This window comes from Lynx rufus, unplaced genomic scaffold, assembly GCF_022079265.1.
Source record: "Lynx rufus isolate CCGP_SWC_20201006 ecotype Redwood Valley unplaced genomic scaffold, mLynRuf1.p SCAF_5, whole genome shotgun sequence".
Lineage (NCBI taxonomy): Eukaryota > Metazoa > Chordata > Mammalia > Carnivora > Felidae > Lynx > Lynx rufus.
The window spans coordinates 145,979,359-145,997,604 of record NW_025814867.1 but is presented as its reverse complement, the minus strand read 5'-3'; the positions used below and the strand labels follow the sequence as shown (position 1 = coordinate 145,997,604).

The window sequence follows — 18,246 nt, the reverse complement described above, 5'->3', positions numbered from 1 at the left end:
ACCCAGGCGCCCCTAGAGCACCTTTTTCTAACTGGTCTACCCAGAGGGGATGCCTTTTTCTAAATGGTCTGCCTAGTCATATCTTTTTCTAATTTGTACAAAAGCCCATACAGGTTAGCAGCAGGTCTGCATGAAGAAGGCAATCAATAGTGTTTGAATGCAAAAACACACGATCATCTCCAATGGCCAAGTAAAGAGAACGCTTTTTTGAAAAACTGGTTACAAGTGGGAAATTTCTCCAGCAGTGACCATTCTGACCTTATGGTACACCTAGCAAATGACTTTAGGTTAGGAAATCAATCTTAAAAAGGATGTGAAATCAATCTTAAAAAGGAGGTTCTGAAAACAGGAAGGGTTTTCAAGGGGTGTAGAGGGAATGATCTGACAAAGCAAGAAATCATCAGCTATTTTCTGTTTTCCCTTTTCTTTCTTCCTTTCCCTTCCCCTAAGCCTTAGATGACCTTCCCTTCCACAACAAAGAGATCATAGACGTGCTTTCTTCAATATTTGACATTTAATACTTAAAACTCCAAAATTAGCCCTAATTCAAGATGTATTCCTGTCCCAGAGGCAGCAGGAAACAATCAAAAGTCTATTCTCCCATCCTGGGACAAAACTGGGAGCCAAATGTAGCTGAAAAAGGTACATGAACAAAGTAGCCTTTGGGTGGGGGGAACTTTGGGGGACACCATAGGAACTAGAAACACAGAAATTTTGGCAATAATAATCCAAGACAAAATTCTCAACTCAGTCTTGGAATTTAGCCTTAGATCACCATGGAAATACTGGGGACTTCTAGCAAAGGGTCGGTTAACAAATGTAGCATCATTATCTCCAAAACCACAAACACAAACACAGAAGAAATCGTAACAGTAAAATATTTTGTTGAGTGCTGAATAAAGATTTGGCTACCAAACCCAAACACAGGGAATTACGTTGTCCAATAAATTTTTCCACACCATGTCCATCTGGGAACTTGTGGAGAATTATCTATCTATAGGTTTACTCTTTTTTCCACTGTTAAAATAACTTTATACCGTTGAAGGACGCTTTGTGCCGAGTGGTGACAAGAAGGTAAGGCCAGTAAGGAATCAATGATCATACCTTCCTAGCACTCTGTCACCGATCGAAGAAATGTAAGAGAAAAAAATTAATACTTAGAGCTGAAAATGGGGTCCCAGGGTGGCTCAGTCGGTTAAGCATGTGACTTTGGCTCAGGTCATGGTCTCGCGGTTTGTGAGTTTGAGCCACGCGTGGGGCTCTGTGCTGACAGCTCAGAGCCTGGAGCCTGCTTTGGATTCTGTGTTTCCCTCTCTCTCTCTCTGTCTCTTCCCTTCCCCACCTCTCAAAAATAAATAAAGATTAAAAATTAAAAAAAAGAGAGAGAGAGAGAGCTGAAAGTACAAACCAGTCAGCAGAGAAACCTCTGATAGTAAGCAGCTGTGAGGCAGAAGGGAGGGCAGACAGAGGAATATTCTGTAAGAGCCATGGAAATTGCTGGAAGCCCCAGGCAGAGGCATAGGAGGGAAGTGGAATTTATGGAATGCAGGTATCCAGGCCCCCTGGAGCCCTGAGTGGCAGGCAGGTCCTCAGGGAGGTGTTGACTGTGGGCCTCAGCCCCATTTTCTTCCTCACCTCCCGTTATCTCTGAAATAAAACTTCATCACCCACGATAAACTCAGCGAGGATCTATTTCTCACTATCTGAAAAGCCCTCATTCACACGCCTTTAAGAGTTAACCATAAACACGAAAGTCGAAGAGAATAACCAACTGTGGTGTATTCACTAACACACTAACATTGAATACATTTTCACGATAAATATGTGCTTTACATAGATACATAGAAAGAAAAATCTATGTGGGGGCGCCTGGGTGGCTCCGTCAGTCAGGCGGCTGACTTTGGCTCAGGTCATGATCTCACGGTTTGTGGGTTTGAGCCCCGCGTCATTCTGTACTGACAGCTCAGAGCCTGGAGCCTGCTTCGGATTCTGTGTCTCCCTCTCTCTCTGCCCCTCTCCCTCTCACATTCTGTGTCTCTCTATCTCAAAAATAAACAAGCATTAAAAAATTATTAAAAGAATAAAAAAACTATGTGTATGTACATTGTATGTACGTATATTATACATACATTATATACATGTATATTATATACATGAATATGTATGTACTTTATATGTATATTTTTATGCACAGGCATCTGTATGTGTATGTGTGTGTGTGTGTGTGTGTGTGTATAAAATAAAATGCCCATTGAATGCCAATGAGGTATTATCATTTTACAAACACAGAAACTAAAGTTTGGAAGGTTTGAATACCTTCCCCAAGATCACACAGCTACTAAAAAGAAGAAAGCGGGGCACCTGAGTGGCTCAGTCGGTTAAGCATCCAACTTCAGCTCTCATGGTTCGTGAGTTCAAGCCCCGCATTGGGCTCTGGGCTGACAGCTCAGAGCCTGGAGCCTGCTTCAGATTGCCCCTCTGTTTGCCCCTCCCCTGCTTGCACTCTGTCACTCTCATTGTCTCAAAAATAAATAAACATTTAAAAAAAAAAAAAAAAGCAGAGGGGCAGTAGGAACCAAGGCTGTTTGTTGGCCCCTAAAGCCTGTGCTATTGATACCATTAGGTTCAACTGCAACAGGTTAGAAAATACAGTCAAAAATCCCCATCCCACAACACAAAGGATCTTCTGCAGACAACAATGAAACATTGACAAGACTCATACTTTAGTCAGCAGTAATAAATTCATTAAGCAAAACTAATAACAAACCCTCTAGTTTATTTAAGCATAAAAAATAAGAAAATACTAAAAAAAATTGAAAAAGACTAATTGGTTTAACTAAACAAAATTAAAATCTGTATATGCTCCCCTTCAAAACAACAACAACAACAAAAAGGAGACATAAAATGAAATGAAAGGCAAATGACCAATTGGGAGAAAATACTTGCAACATACCAAAAATAAACAGCTAATATCCTTAATATGTTAAAAGTTTGCATAAATCAATAAGAGAAACAGGAGAAAAATGGGGAAAATCATTAATGGTAGTTAATAGAAGAAACACAAATTTTCAATCAAGTATACAAATTATGACTACCCCTAATAGTTACCAAAAGGCACTTTTTAAAAGTCACTCCCATACATTGTGTCATTTGGCATAATCTTTCTGAAGTGCAATTTGCAACACGTCAAAAGCCTTCTGAGTATTTATCCTAAGGAATGGCTTACTGATGTACATATAACGATGGTAATAGCAGTATCATTTATGTAGGAAAATGTTAAAAATAACCTCAATACACGGCAGTTGGGAACTAGTTTGTACAATTACAGTAACTCTAAATAATGCAATGTTATTTATCACCAAAAATCAAATCTTAAAAGAATATTTAGGGGGGCCTGGGTGGCTCTGTGGGTTGAACAGCCAACTCTTGATTTCAGCTCAGGTCATGATCCCAGGGTCATGGGACTGAGCCCTGTGTCAGGGTCCGTGCTGAGAGTGGAGCCTCCTTGGGATTCTCTCTCTCTCTCTCTCTCTCTCTCTCTCTCTCTCTCTCCTTCTCTCCCCCACTCGTGTTCTCTCTCTCTCTAAAATAAAAAAAAATTTTTAAAAGAATATTTAATAACATGAGAAAATGTTCTCTACATATTAAGACGGGGAAAAAAGTACAATTGCAACATGAACATTGGAATCTCAATTTTGTAACATACGGGTTCAAGGCAGAAAAAAAACCACCTCTATGTATATATGTATATGTGTACATATCTCCGTATCGCACGTGCCCAACCCAAACACCTAAAAATATTCACAGTGATTATTGCTGGGTTGTATGATGACAGGTGATTTTTATTTTCTTCTTTGTGCTTCTGTTTATTTTCCACAAGTAACCAGAGACAAAAACGTTTAATTATTTTTTTTAAAAAAAGGGGACAATTGTTAAGGTATTTAAAACAAAAGGGGAGTAGAAAATGAAATGTGATTAGTAAAGTGTGGCAGCATTATTAATAAAGAGGGTGTATGTAGGTAGCTACGCAAGAGAAAAGACATAGCGATGAATAAATACTAGCCCAGGATTTATTCTGATTGATTAATAACCTCAAATACTCTAGAAGGTACCTGTGACCGGCCCAGTTTAAAGAATTTTAAGACACAAAATACTTGGTCAAAAATCCTTTTACAAATTATTTAAAAAATATTTATAGTTGATTGTATGAAAAACAACTGTTTCATATTAGGTGATTAGTATTTATTTTTAAATACATATGCCCCATTGCAATCTGGAAGACAGTCTAAGTCTGATTACTGGACAGGAACATTTGTTATTTCACACACTCTCAGGTGCTTTAATTTAACGGCCTTCTAAGATAAAAAGGAAAAAAAAAATCATTCTGGATCTACGAAAAAAGCATCTCAGAGTAATGAATTCGGCGACAGCACCACAGTCATATAGCCAATCCCTCCAGAGGGAAATTCAAATTTCATTACGTCAAACTGGGCTTGAAATTACAACTACTGCTCACAATGCTAGTTTTTAATAGAATACAATGTCATCCCGTGGGAATGACACTTCACAAACCTGGAGAAGTGTTTTCAAAACAAATCTGGGTTGTTTTTTTTTTTATTAGTATTACTAAATATAAATGTTCAACTGAGAACTGAGTCATAGACCAGTATCTCTAATTAAAGTTTTACCCTGGAAGAAAGAATGCACTTAGAAAGCTAGACTTCTACTTCAGAGCAGCAGTAATGCTAACTAAAGACCAGATTACAGAAGTGATAACACTTATCTTTATCCGTTTGGTTTCACCCAAGTAGAGTTCAGATAAAATGCTAGAAGAGCCTGACCCCAGACTCCACGGCCAACTTTCCCTGTGGCCTCTTTTTCACCGGGGCACTTCCTCATTCCATTTGCCTCCGATGCCCCTTCTCGACCCAAAGGGAGCTTGGAAAAGCGGGTCGAGGTACAGATCATCCGCATAGCATGTAAAGTGAAAGCACCGTGTTTTGCTTTGTCTTTCATAAGTAATCTGCGTTCGTTCTTGTAGGAGGGGGGTTTAACAAGAAGACTCCTAGGGGCTGTTTGGTGGGCTACACAGGACAGGCACCTGCAGCTGACCACGATTCAAACTCCTCTCTCCCCTCATATTTTTCCCCCTCCAGCACAAAAGCTAAGACTGAAGGCTAACCAGAGCTACTCAACGCAGCTACCAGTGCCCCTATTTCCTTCATTAAGAAAATCTGCTGCCAGAAGTTATGCATTTATATTTCTATTTAGCATAGTATTCTATGACTTCTATTTAATATGTATACACACACACACGTTTGTGTATATGTATACACATACATACATTTACGTGTGTATGATTTACACATAAACACATACGCGAGGCTCAAGCTTTTCAATTAACAGTGAACCTGTAAAACCAGACCAGAACCACTGCCCACACTTTGAGACTCACAGTGTGCTGTGAAGCTGGCACAGTAGAGCCAGAGGAAAAGCACGCTTCACCCCCCGGGACCACACGCAGAGGCTGTCATCTACAACAAGCACCCCAGTTAGGTCTAGGACTTTGGGCTTTGGTTTATTCATTGCTGATTCATGACCTAATTAGCTGTTCACTGAAACTTTTATTTGAGGAGTGCCTGGGTGGCTTAGTTGGTTAAGCATCTGACTCTTGATTTCAGCTCGGGTCAAGATCCCAGGATCGTGGGATCGAGCCCTGCGCTGATCTGTGCTGAGTGTGGAGCCTTCTTAAGATTCATTCTCATTCTCATTTTCTCTCTCTCCCTCTCTCTTTCCCTCTCTCCCTCTCTCTCTCGGGACACCTGGGTGGTTCAGTCAGTTAACCATCTGACTTTGGTTCAGGTCATGATCTCGAAGTTCATGGGTTTGAGCCCTGCATTAGGCTCTCTGCTATCAGCAAAAAGTGTGCGTCAGCTCCTTCATCCTCCTCTCTCTGCCCCCTCCCCAATCTTGTGCATGCTCTCTCTCACTCTCTCTCTCTCTTTCTGAAAAAAAAAAAAAAAAAATTTAAAGAAAAAGATTCCTGGGGCACCTGGGTGGCTCAGTCGGTTAGGCATCTGACTTCGGCTCAGGTCAGGATCTCACAACTTGTGGATTCAAGCCCCGCGTGGGGCTCTGCGTTGACAGCTCAGAACCTGGAGCCTGCTTCGGATTCTATGTCTCCCCCTCTCCCTGACCCTCCCCTCTGCTCACACTCTGTCTGTCTCTCTCAAAAATAAACATTAAAAAATTAAAAAAAAAAAAAGATTCCCTCTGCTCTTCTCCCCTGCTCATGCTCTCTCTCTTTTTTAAAAAAAATTAATAATAAAAATAAAAATAATTTTTAATGCTTTAAACGACTTGTTTTTATTGAGTGAGAGAGGGTGCAAGTGAGCAGGGGTGGTGAGAGAGAGAGAGAAAGAGAATCCCATGAGGGGCAGAGAGAATGAAAGGAGAGGGAGAGAGAGAGAGGGAGAGAGAGAGAAGCAGGGCTTGTGCTCACCCCACGTGGGACCCAGAGTCACGAATCCTGCTAAACTTGAGAGTCCTGGGCCCCACGGGATGGCCAGTCACTCTGCAAAATCAGTACAACAGTACCTACCATAAAAGTCCACTGTAAGGAAAAAATTATATCATGCAGCGAAGCATCTAGGACATAGCCCAGCAGATGGTACAAGATCCGTAAGTGTTTATGATTATTATTGTTATCAGTATTACATCCACGTGCTGAAAGCAAAGAGCAAGCACTCATCGCTTTGCTGCAGGTTTTCGGTGATTCGGAAGGTCATGAAATCCCTGGGTTGCTCCACACACACGAAGGATTCGCTGGGATCTGACTGCATCCGACCATCCCTACCCAGAAATAGTTAAGACTCCTGGAGGGCACGACATGCCCTTGCTTCCTCTGCCCTCAGCACCCCGCTCTGTGCTCAGTGGGTGCCCATCACTGCCGTCCACTCTCCCGTGTTCCATTCGCAGAGCTCGGCAAACAGCAGGAAGCGACCGAGAGAGCGCCTTCGTGAAATAAGAGTGGCTCAACAGAGGCAGAACGAAAGCCAGATGCCTTCCCGGAAAGCCACGGGATGGGATGTAACCGCACAAGAACTCAATACGGGATGAAAATGGCAGAAGTAACGCAAAGAGGGAGACGAAAAGCAATCGAATGGCTCAGAGAACGGGCAGGAGAAGCAAGCAGGGTGGCAAAATGTTTTGGCAGCGATTTGGTTTAGGAGACCGATCCACTTATTTAAAAATTATAGTCCAAGAGACAGATCCAAACCTCCATATATCTCCATGGGCAACATCCAAAAAAAAATGTATGTTTGCAAATAGCAACTCTGCCCATCTGTCGCCGTGTCGGCATATTTTCTCTGGGAAGAGCTGAGGGTCCATCAACAGCCCCATGACACGGCAAGATATGCTTCTGCTTCTGGCTGGTCACCTGTCACTCTGCTACCTAGGCGCCTTCCTTAACAAATCCCTGCAAAAGGCACAGCTGTTCCGGGGCTGGGGTTTTCTCCCAAAGAACGCCGGCTGGTCACCCTGTCCAATCACCTCATCCCTCACACATGCGTACCCACGCACTGCAAGGACTGGAGAGACAGCACCTGAGGAACCAGTCCCCGCCAGCTCAGGTTATCCACAGACCACCTTCGGGTCCTGGGAACATCAAAGCATTCTCTGATGCATCCAGAAAATATTCACGATGCACCTTGTCTGTTCCAGGTACTATTCCAGACACCAGGGAGAGAGCAGCGATCCCTTCCTCACGGGCCTACGGTCCAGTGGGGAGACAAACAACAAACACATCAACACATAAATATTTACCAGGGGGTCAGATGACGTCATGGGTTGAATTTTGTCCTCCCCAAATTCCTGTCTTTAAGTCTTGTCTTAATCTGTCCGAGCTGCTATAGCAAAATACCACAGATGGGGTGGCTTAGAAACAACAGAAATTTATTTCTCATGGTTTTGGAGGCTTCAAGGTCACGATCAAGGAGCTTACAGATTGGGCGTCTGGTGCGAGTTCTCTTTCTGGTTCACAGACAGTCATCTTGCTGTATTCTTGCGGGGGGTCAAGGGAGATTTCTGGGGTCTCTTCTACAGTTTTATTCATGGAGGCTCTGCCCTCATGCCTTCCTAAAGATCCCACCATCACTGGAGCTTGAGCTCCAACATATGAATTCTAGGGGGACATAACCATTCAGACGATAGCAAGTCCTAACTCCCAGTACCTCAGACTGTGACCTGATTTGGACATACAGTCTTTCTTAATTTTTTTTTTTTTTATTTTAGAGAGAGAACACAAGTGGGGGAGAGGGACAGAGGTAAAGAGAGGGAGAATCTTAAGCAGGCTCCACACTCAGCCCAACTCAGGGCTCAATTCGATGACCCTAGGATCATGACCTCAGCCAAAGTCAAGAGTCAGATCCTCAACCGACTGAGCCCCCCAGGTGCCCCCTGGACATACAGCGTTTACAGAGGTAATCAAGTTAAAGTAAGATCATTAGGATGGGCTCTAATTTAATATAGCTGGTGTCCTTCTAAAAAGGGGAAATGAGGATACAGAGACAGACACACGCACAAGGAAGATGACGGAAGAGTCCCAGGGAAAACACAGTCCTCTGCAAGCCAACGAGAGAGGCCTGGAACAGATTCCCCTTTACAGCCCTCAGAAAGAACCAGCCCTACTGGCACCTTGATTTTGGACTTTTAGTCTCCAGAGCTGTGTGGCAATGTGGCACCTGGGTGGCTCAGTCGGTTCAGTGTCCAACTCTTGGTTTCGGCTCAGGTCATGATCTCACAGTTCATGGGCTCGAGCCCCATGTCAGGCTCCATGCTGATGGTATAGAGCCTGCTTGGTATTCTTTCTCCCTCTGTCTCTGCCCCTCCCATTCTCTCGCGTGCGCTTTCTCTCTCCCTCTCAAAATAAAAAATAAACTTAGGAAAAAGGGCGGGGGGGGGGGGTACCTGCGTGGCTCAGTCGGTTAAGCGTCTGACTTCAGCTCAGGTCACGATCTCATGGTTTGTGAGTTCGAGCCCCATGTGGGGCTCTGTGCTGATGGCTTGGAGCCTGGAGCCTGCTTCGGATTCTGTGTCTCCCTCTCTCTCTGCCCCTCCCCCACTCATGTTCTCCCTCTCTTTCTCTCTCTCCCTCAGAAATAAAATAAACATTAAAAAATTAAAAAAAAAAAGAACTGTGTGACAATAAGTTTAAGTTTGAGTCACCCAGTGTGTGGCACAGCAGCCCCCAGCAAACTAATAGAGGGGATGAGAAGCACTTTGAGGAAAGACAAAGCAGGGTAAAGAAGGGGCAGAAAGCGACAAGCGTCATCAGAACAAGGTCATGCTGACCTCTAGGATTCCAAACACCAGGGCCCACGTGTTCAGCCCACGAGCACCACTCTCCAGAGGGCTTATGGGTAGACAAAAGATCCCACAGGGTCCCAAGGCATATTTTTACCCATGCCTACCCTTGACTTAGCGCACTTTATGTCCAAGTTAAGTGGCAAAAGTTTTCATTTCCCTCCATATTCCTCTTTTTCTTTCTTATCAACCACCCACCAAAAAATTCTTTCTATTGACTTTCTCCTGAAGAGATCATGGGACCAGGATTCAGAGTTGTCCCAGCAAAAGTCAAGGTTTTCCAAAGATGTGTCTACACTCTATCATGCCCTATGCCCATGACCCACGCATACTGGGAGCAGGGGGTCAGAATCACATGCCTAGTCCAAGGTCATAGTTGTAGAACCAGCCTGCCTGGTCTGAGTGTTATCTGCAATTTCAGCCCAATCAGCACAGGAGCTAGCAAACCAAGGTGACTCAAATCTTCATTCCAACAATGCACAAACCTCCATTCAATCAGCAGAGTCGACAGAGGTGGACAACGAAGCATTGGCTCTTAATATTCTGCGGGTAAATAACACCTTTTAGAATCCAATGGAAGTCATGGACGCTCTCCCCGGAAATATAATTATCCACAAACAATTTACAGGGGTTCATAGACCTGCAAAGCTCACCTACGTTCCCTCTCTAGTTTGTGGGGGCCAGGGATATAACCTCTGTGATGGCAAGAATCACCAGGAAACAAGGACAAAGATTAAGCAGGCAGCAGGAGAAGATAGCTGCAAAATCTGTCACTGTCCTTAACATACAAAGGGTGTCTATAAACCAAGAAGAAAAAGACCAAAAACCCAGACGCAAATGGTGGACAGGAACAACGAACAGCAATGACATGCAAATTGTTGTTAAACATGAAAATATGCTCAGTGTCCTTGTAAATAAGAGAAACTGTAAAGAGGGGCACCTGGGTGGCTCAGTCGGTTGAGCATCTGACTTCGGCTCAGGTCATGATCTCATGGTTCATGGGTTCTAGCCCTGCATTGGGCTCTGTGCTGATGGCTCAGAGCCTGGAGCCTGCTTCAGATTCTGTGTCTCCCTCTCTCTCTGCCCCTCGCCTGCTCACACTCTGTCTCCCTCTCTCTCAAAAATAAATAAACGTTAAAAAATTTTTTTAAAAAAGAGAAAAACTGTAAGGAAAACTGGATACCTTGTTTAATCTACTAGATTAGCAAAGATCAAAAAGTTTAAAGAGTGCCTTGTATTGACAAAGATATGGAAAGATACCCTCCACACACACACACACCCCACCCCGCCATGTTAGGCTGACATGTGCAGAAACTGGCCAAACTCTATGAAAGGCAATTTGACAATATTTATTAATAGTTAAAAAGTCATACCCTTTCACCAAAGACTGGGAACTTATCCCTCAGCTATACTTGAAACGTTTACAAAATAACGAGCACAGATGCTTACTGCAGCAGGGTTTGAGAATAACAAAAAATTGGATACAACCTAAATGTCCATTCTTTAATTGCCTTTAATTCTTTAAGTAACGTCCATGGACTTCACCAACAGGGAATAATACAGTAAATACGTTAGCTCCGTACCATGAATAAAATGCAGCAATTAAAAATAATGAGGGGGCGCCTGGATGGCTCAGTCACTTAAGCGTCTGACTCTTGGTTTCGGTTCAGGTCATGATGTCACGGTTTCATGGGTTCGAGCCCCGCGTCGGGCTCTGTGCTGACAATGTGGAGCCTGCCTGGGATCCTCTCTCTCCCTCTCTCTCTGCCCCTCCCCCACTTGTGCTGTCTCCCTCAAAATAAATAAATAAACAAAAAAATTATAATGAGGCGATCCCATAGTCGTTTGGGGGAAGGATGTTCAACACGTATTACTAAGCGAAAAAGGCAAGACACTGAACAGCATTTACAGTGTAAAAAAGTATACCTTTCTATACATTTACAATAACACACAAAAACGACTAAAAGCCAAAAAGAACGCACTAACGAGGAAGTGCCTAGCTAAGTAGGGAAGGGCCAGCATAGTGAGGGGGTAAGTGGACATTAAGAAATGGCTCTGACCCAAGTAGTCTTTGGTCCCCCCGAATGTCCCAAATCATTAACTCTAATTGACAACAGTCCAGTTTCCCACAACAACTTCTCCCAAAGCCCAGAATGGATTGGGGGCGGGGGGGGGGGGGGGTCTCTCCCACTGTCTCTGAACTAGACACACTGGTCGACAAGTTAGCCAAACTCCGTTGACACAACGTTCTCCAGAGAAAACACAGAGAACACGTAAAAGTATCCTAAAAGCACCCCCCCGCACACCCACACACAACAGAGCCCCCAAGAATTCCAACCGAAGAGAAACCTACAGCCAGAACATTTCCCAAGACACTGAGAGGGTTTGGAGTGGAGACCCCGTGGATGCTCCCTCGTTTCAGGTTGAGAGGGATCACAACCGGTCAGCAAGGTAGGGCGGGAAAGCTGTCCACTTTCTTTATGGAAACAGCCAGGTCTCAGATTCAGACTCCCTCCCACCCGGGGCCCTGGCCCTGTCTTCCCCAGGAAGCAGTGGACACCGGGCCCCCCGCCTTCTGGCCTTCAGAACTGTGATGGGATAAAATTAAGCCCCCTAGTGTATGGCTATTTGTTCCAAAGCCCTAAGAGCACAGATGTGAAGGCCAGAGGGAAAACCTACTCAGGGCTTTCCTCTGCTTCATCAACAGAGGTATGAACACCGGCAAGTTGGTTCCCGTCTGCTCAGGGGCACCGCAAGTATATAGCGAGAAAATGCCCAGAAGACCCCCAAATAAGCCCCAAAACGCGCCACACCACGGAGAGGTGGCACTCGTGATACAGGAGATGCAGTGGCTCTGCCCACCTTTGTAGAGGTTATCAGCCTCCTCCGGGGCTGGAGGCCCCCAGGTTCACCTCCTTCCTCCTGGTCATCTTACCAGCCAGCAAGCCCCCCATCGGACAGCGTGAAATTCAATTCAGGTCAGCACTCAAAGCGGCCAGGGCCCCGGGGCTGAGCAGAGGAAGAGGTTTCACCAGTTTGCTAAAAATAAGGCTTGGGGGGTTATCTATGGGTTTCAATTAGCCAAGGGAGCAGGTCACTTGGTTACCATGAATAATCCAGAGGGGGGTGTAGATCCCGAGGAGGTAAATGATACTTCGTGCCCAAATCACCTGGTCACAGAGAACACCCAGCCTGCCCATCCCTCTGGGGCAGACACAGCTGCCACTCCCCATGCCTTCAGGGGGGACAACCACCCCGATGGGGAGGCGGCCATCCCGCCCTGGAACAGCCAGAACAGAACGCTGTCGTCGAACTCAGCCTGTACGGTGACTCCACACCCGCGGACGAAATTCAGGGTTGCACGACTCTTCCTGGGCACCGCTCAGCACTGCTGTGCCAACGCAAGGCTCCCTTTGAAGTCCACGGGACCCGAGCATCAATGAGCACGAAGAACTGAGCCCTACGTGCCAATTTCCATCACTCACACGTACTTGAAAAAGATGAGACAGGGCAGGAAGTTCAGAAAGAATGCGCCCGCCACTGCAGCGTGCAATCTCGGAAATTATAGGCGCTGCCTTGTCACACGCGACACACAGAGCAGGTGTTTTTGCCAAACGCCTCCTTCTTGCCAAGAGATCCCTGCTGAGGATTAATAGGAATTTCCAGTTCTCGAAGCATTTCTTGTTCCTCAGAGCTATTACCCCTAAATTTCTAGCACTTCAAAAAAGAAAAAAAAAAAAAAAAACCTACAGGATTTAGCACCTGTTTGTTTCAGAAATACTTGCTAAAAACAGATCTGCCAAAAGGCCATCTCTAAAATTAGTCCTATTTCCTGTTCTGCAACACATAGTAATTTCTATTTTTAGTAACTCCTTCACTCCAGGTATCTGGCACTGTCGTGCTCAAAGCATCATTACCAGCAACTTACGAAGCAGGCAACCCTTATTTTAAGCCCCAAAATAGCTCTGCCTTATTTTCCTTTTTTTTAAGCAAAGGGTAGGACAAGATATTGAGACATCTTAGCCAATCATTTCTGTGCCCACCCTTGTACCTTAGAAAGACTTAATCACAGGGGCGCCTGGGTGGCTCAGTCAGATAAGCGTCCGACTTCGGCTCAGGTCATGATCTCGCGGTCTGTGAGTTCGAGCCCCGTGTCGGGCTCTGTGCTGACAGGCTCAGAGCCTGGAGCCTGTTTCAGATTCTGTGTCTCCCTCTGTCTCTGACCCTCCCCTGTTCATGCTCTCTCTCTGTCTCAAAAATAAATAAATGTCAAAAAAAATTAAAAAAAAAAAAAAGAAAGACTTAATCACAAAAGGAGGTAACTGTGGCCTCCACCATTTTCCCCTTCGTGCGGTTCTGCCTATAAAACCAGCTCTCTACCTGAGATCTACCTTGCTTTTTCTCTGTAAGCCTTTCTTTTATTTTACCAAGTTTTTAAAAAATGTAACAATAACCTATTATGCGCCCAAATGATGCATTTCATAGGTATCAGGGAACAATCTCAGTGACAGCAAGCCCAACCTCTCTGGGTCTTTCAAAGTCATCACTCAGTACCACCCCCCCCCAACCCCCGTTCAACAACTTTGCTCTTGGTCTCAACGCCACACAAAAACACTTTTCAAAATCTGATTTTGTGGTCAGCTTTCCTCCTCCTCCTATCATCAGGCTCCTTTAGTCACAGACACTGTCCTCAGAGCAGACCAGTTAAGAGCCTCACATGCCCAAATGAATTATTTATTTTCAAAGCCGTATTAACAGAGAGGACGTCCACTCAGAGCCGAAGGTAGGCAAAAGTGGGTGTCACCCAAACCCATTCTTTCTTTTCAAGCAGTAACAAGGCCATCTAGATTCAAATGACTCTCAAACAAACCACTTCAGGGGAAAGGCTGGCAACTCGCAGTCCGGGAGACAGTGGCGGGAAAGGAAGCCTCTTGATGAGACAGAATTGAAAGTCAGGTAAGGGTGGTTTTCAGTCATCTGGACTGGGCAGTAACATCCAGCAAGGCACGGGGAGGTTCCTGCCCAAATCGTTTTGGAAACGTGCACCAAGTCGAAATGCAACACACACACGCACACACACTCACGCACCCCAAGTGTCCCAAACCAGCAGTACCCTGGATTTTGGTATGAATCACCCAAAACACAGCACATAGTTTGAGACTGCACCTGTGAAGTCCAAGGCCAAACATGGGTACCCCGTGTACTTCCCTTTCTCCACCCCGGCTTTCAACTTTTTCAAGGGCTGATTCCCCACAAGCTGTCTTGGATCCTGCCACTGAGGGGATGGCACCAGGGCGTGCATCCATTTCTTACTACAGTGTTCGTGACTTCATTCCCCTCCCACTGTGATCTATGTCCTTTAAAACAGGAAGGAAAGGACAAAAGTGGCGTGCTCTATCCAAAGTATGCACTCCATAAAGGGGGGCAGTATTGGGATGAGAGGCTTTCCAGGGCCGTTGACATCACACTGTGAGGGACACCTCATTTCCCTTCCCCCAGAGTACTGTCACTTCAAGGTCTCCCCTTGCTAGGCTCCCATGAGTACCCCGTCTCCAGCCTGAAAAGCCTCTTCCTAGCTCACCTTGTAAAAAGAGGGCAAGGCTGCACAGAGTAGGAGGTTGACTTCACCTTCGTTTGGCTTTCGTAAGACAATATCCAGAGCGCGTGTGGATGGGGACTCACAAACTCAGCAATCCTTCCCAAAGTCGTGCATACACACACACACACACACACACACACACACACACACACACACAATTTTAATCTCTACGATCTGCCAAACCCTAATCTATTAGTTAAGCATCAAAGGTGTTGGATTTGGGAGATAAAAGCTATGAATGACACCCATTGTTTCCTTAAAGCAGGCAATTAAGCGAACTAAAATCCAGATTTCTCACGATGCTTGTACCCCCTGAAGCACGGATTCTCCTGGCTGGAGAACAACACATCAGAATAATCTCCCCAACATCCTCCCCCACCCTAGGAACCACCCTCAGTAACTAGAGCCAATCCAACAGCCTGAGAATGACAATTTTATATCCAATTAGTGCCACACACCCCCTGCTGAGATGAGGTGGAATTCATTTATGAAAGATGGGACGGCAGAGAAAGGGCATGAACACCTAAGGGTGAAGAAAGCTCCTCATCAGGACCCCATTTGGGCAAGAGCTCCCTGCATCCAGGCTGTCCTGGGGGCCCAGCACAGAGCTCCAGAAGCTCCGGACCGGGGCTGAGCCGTGAGTGCACCCTCGCCCAGTTCGGCCAAGGCTAACAGCCTTATGTTACGGAGCAAAAATGCACCGGTGAGGAGCTGGAGGCACGACGCGGCATGGGAAAGTGGAGAGAAGCCAGGAGAGGCTGAGCGGTAGGGCAGGCGAGATGAATGTGCTCGTAACGCTGCCCATATGCCGTCGATATAAAGTCTCGTCCCTTTCTGCTAAGGTTCAAGCGGGAACATGCACAACCAGACTGAATTCCGAAATGTCTCAAAGGAAAATCAAGTTCTACCACCCATGCTGGCAGGGATTTGCCCAGGGATGGGGAAGTGAGCGTACTGTAGTTAGCAAGCAGGGGGGGAGGGGGGGGCCGGCCTGTGCCGGATGCACAAGTTGGCCAGTCCTCCTGGAGCCAAAGGAGTGAAGTATGCGGTGCTCCCTTCGGACTAGAATGAGGTTAGGAGTGTTTTTTCTTCTTCTTTGAAGAATTACTCAATTTGGTGAGTTCATTCCGCACACTCCTGTTTTACATGGAAATTCAAGCAAGAGGCACTTTTTAAACTACCCACTCTAACCCCACCTACCCAAAACAAAGGTACCCCACTTGGAGCAGCAGGTAGGAATAGATGGCCAGTGACAAGGGTGATAGAGACCTGCACTCAAATGCAAGGGGCTTCAGGGCACAGTGGAGAAAGGAGGAGGGAAACCGAAGCTGGTGAGGCTAGGGACAGACGGGCAGGCCAGCTGGCTCTGGCATCAGGGGTCCAGTGTATGGCATTCCCAGGGACACCCAGGCTGGGCTGACGACCCCAGGTCAGTGGGCGGAAGGGTAGGTAGGAAGTCTATAGCTTCCCGATCCCCCCCCCCCCCACAGGGCTGATGCTTCCCTGATCAATGAGCCACTCCAAGCCTCAGAGGAGAGCAGGGGAGTCTTGAGGCTGAGAAGACCATGAGCTTGCCCCAAAACTTGGGCAACTCCCAGGCTGGGGCAGCCTCACCGCTTGGGGTGACCCCGTGCCTCTCACCTCCAAAGTAAGTCATCGTATCTCGGGGTTCTCGCAGTTCCAAGTCACAACTGAGATCTACCTCGGCAGCACCTAGCAAGGGTTCACAACCGTCTAACTTCTCACAAGTCCGGAGAGGGTGCCCCTCTAGGTCTCTGGGTCTCCTCCTTTGCTTTCCCTTCTCCAAAGATATGAAGGCAACTCCCAAGCCCTGAAATCTGGGGATATCAGTGTGCTCCCTGCAGGATCGGGGTCCTTACTGAAGCTCCCACCCAGGGGCTGAGGAGAAGGGGGAGGGATAGAGGGAAGGAGATGGGAATGGCTGAGGGTGGAGGGGTGGGAGATACCCGAAAGCAGGAGTGGGAGGGAACGGGTGGGTGAAGGGGGGCCATGTGAAAACCCTCGTCTGAGCACGAAAAACTTCCCTAGCTGCCCCCAGCCCGCAGGTGGAAAAGGCCCCTGGGGTCTCAGCCTTCTCCCAGCTCCTAAGCCCAGGAGGGAAAATCGGACTCGCAGCTCCCCAAGCGGCTCTCCCACCCTCAACATAGTGGCCCGCGCGCGCAACGTAATGGCCTGGCTCCTGTCGCTCCGCAGATCGGGGGCCCCTGCGGACGCCAAGGGCAGAACCCCTCCACGACCCCCCCACGCGCTGGTGCCCACCAGGCGGCGCCCTTCGAGGAGCAAAAAGGCAGCAGGCGGCTTCGCGGGTCAACGAGCCGCCCCCACCGGGGAAGCCGACCCCAGACCGCCCCCCGCCCCGGGAAAGGCCGGCAGTCCGGCCGCGGGGGCCCGCGCGCGCGTTTGGCTCGTCCCCTCTTTCCACCCGCGAGGAAAAAACGGGATGAGGGGAGGCGCCGGGACTACGGGACTGGACTCCCCGCGCAGTGCTCCCGGCAGGGTCCCCGCCGCCACCTCCCCCACCCCGCCCCGGGGCCCGCGCCCCGGGCGGCTCACCTTCTCTCCGGTCAGCACGTGCAGCCCCTCGCGCACCTTGGCGAAGGAGCCCTCGCCCAGCTTCCTGCTGCCGATGAGGTAGTTGCCCACGCGCTTGTGGTGCTGGAAGTCGCGGAGCCGCTCGCGGGGCACGCCGCTCACCCAGGCGGGCAGGAAACTTCCCTCGCAGGCCGCCGCCGGCCTGGCCGCGTCCTCGGCGCCGCCGCCGCCCCCGGGAGCCGCAGGCTCGCCCAGCAGCCCGTCCCCCGCCGCCGCCGGCATCGCGCTCGCCCGCGGCCCGCCGGCTCCGCTCGGCTCCCGCGCTCGCGGCTCCTCCTCCGCCGCCGCCGCCGCCGCCGGCGCCGCCGCCTCCTCCGGCCGCCCGGGCTCCTCCCGCCGCCGCCCTGGGCCCGGCCCCGCCCGGCCCGCGTCTCTCGCGCCCCGGGCCGCCGCCGCGCGCCGCGCGCAGACAATAGCCGGCGACGGGGTGTCGGGGACCCGCCCCCAAGAAGTTCTTCTTCGGAGGGTCGCCCGGGCCCCCGCCCGGGTCCCGTGCGGCGGCTGATGACAGTCGCCCCGCTCGCTGGCGCGCGCGCGAGGAGCCGGGCTGGCGGGGGGCGCGGTCGGGTACCGGGTCCCGGAGCCCGGGCGCCTCCGCAGCCTCCGCCCTGCCGCCGCCGGCTGGCCCGCGCGGGCTCGGGGCCGAGGGCTCGCTCGTCCTAGCTGCG

General features: G+C 48.2%; 1 protein-coding gene across 1 annotated transcript in view; it reads right to left on the bottom strand.

Moving 5' to 3' along the window:
- HUNK (hormonally up-regulated Neu-associated kinase) overlaps positions 1-17,800 on the bottom strand; it is a 111,579-nt gene extending 93,779 nt beyond the window's left edge. The window contains exon 1 of the mRNA XM_047100190.1: positions 17,540-17,800. Within this exon, the coding sequence (XP_046956146.1) occupies positions 17,540-17,800 (261 nt within the window). The remainder of the gene's footprint in view (positions 1-17,539) is intronic.
- Between the last annotated feature and the right edge of the window lie 446 nt (positions 17,801-18,246).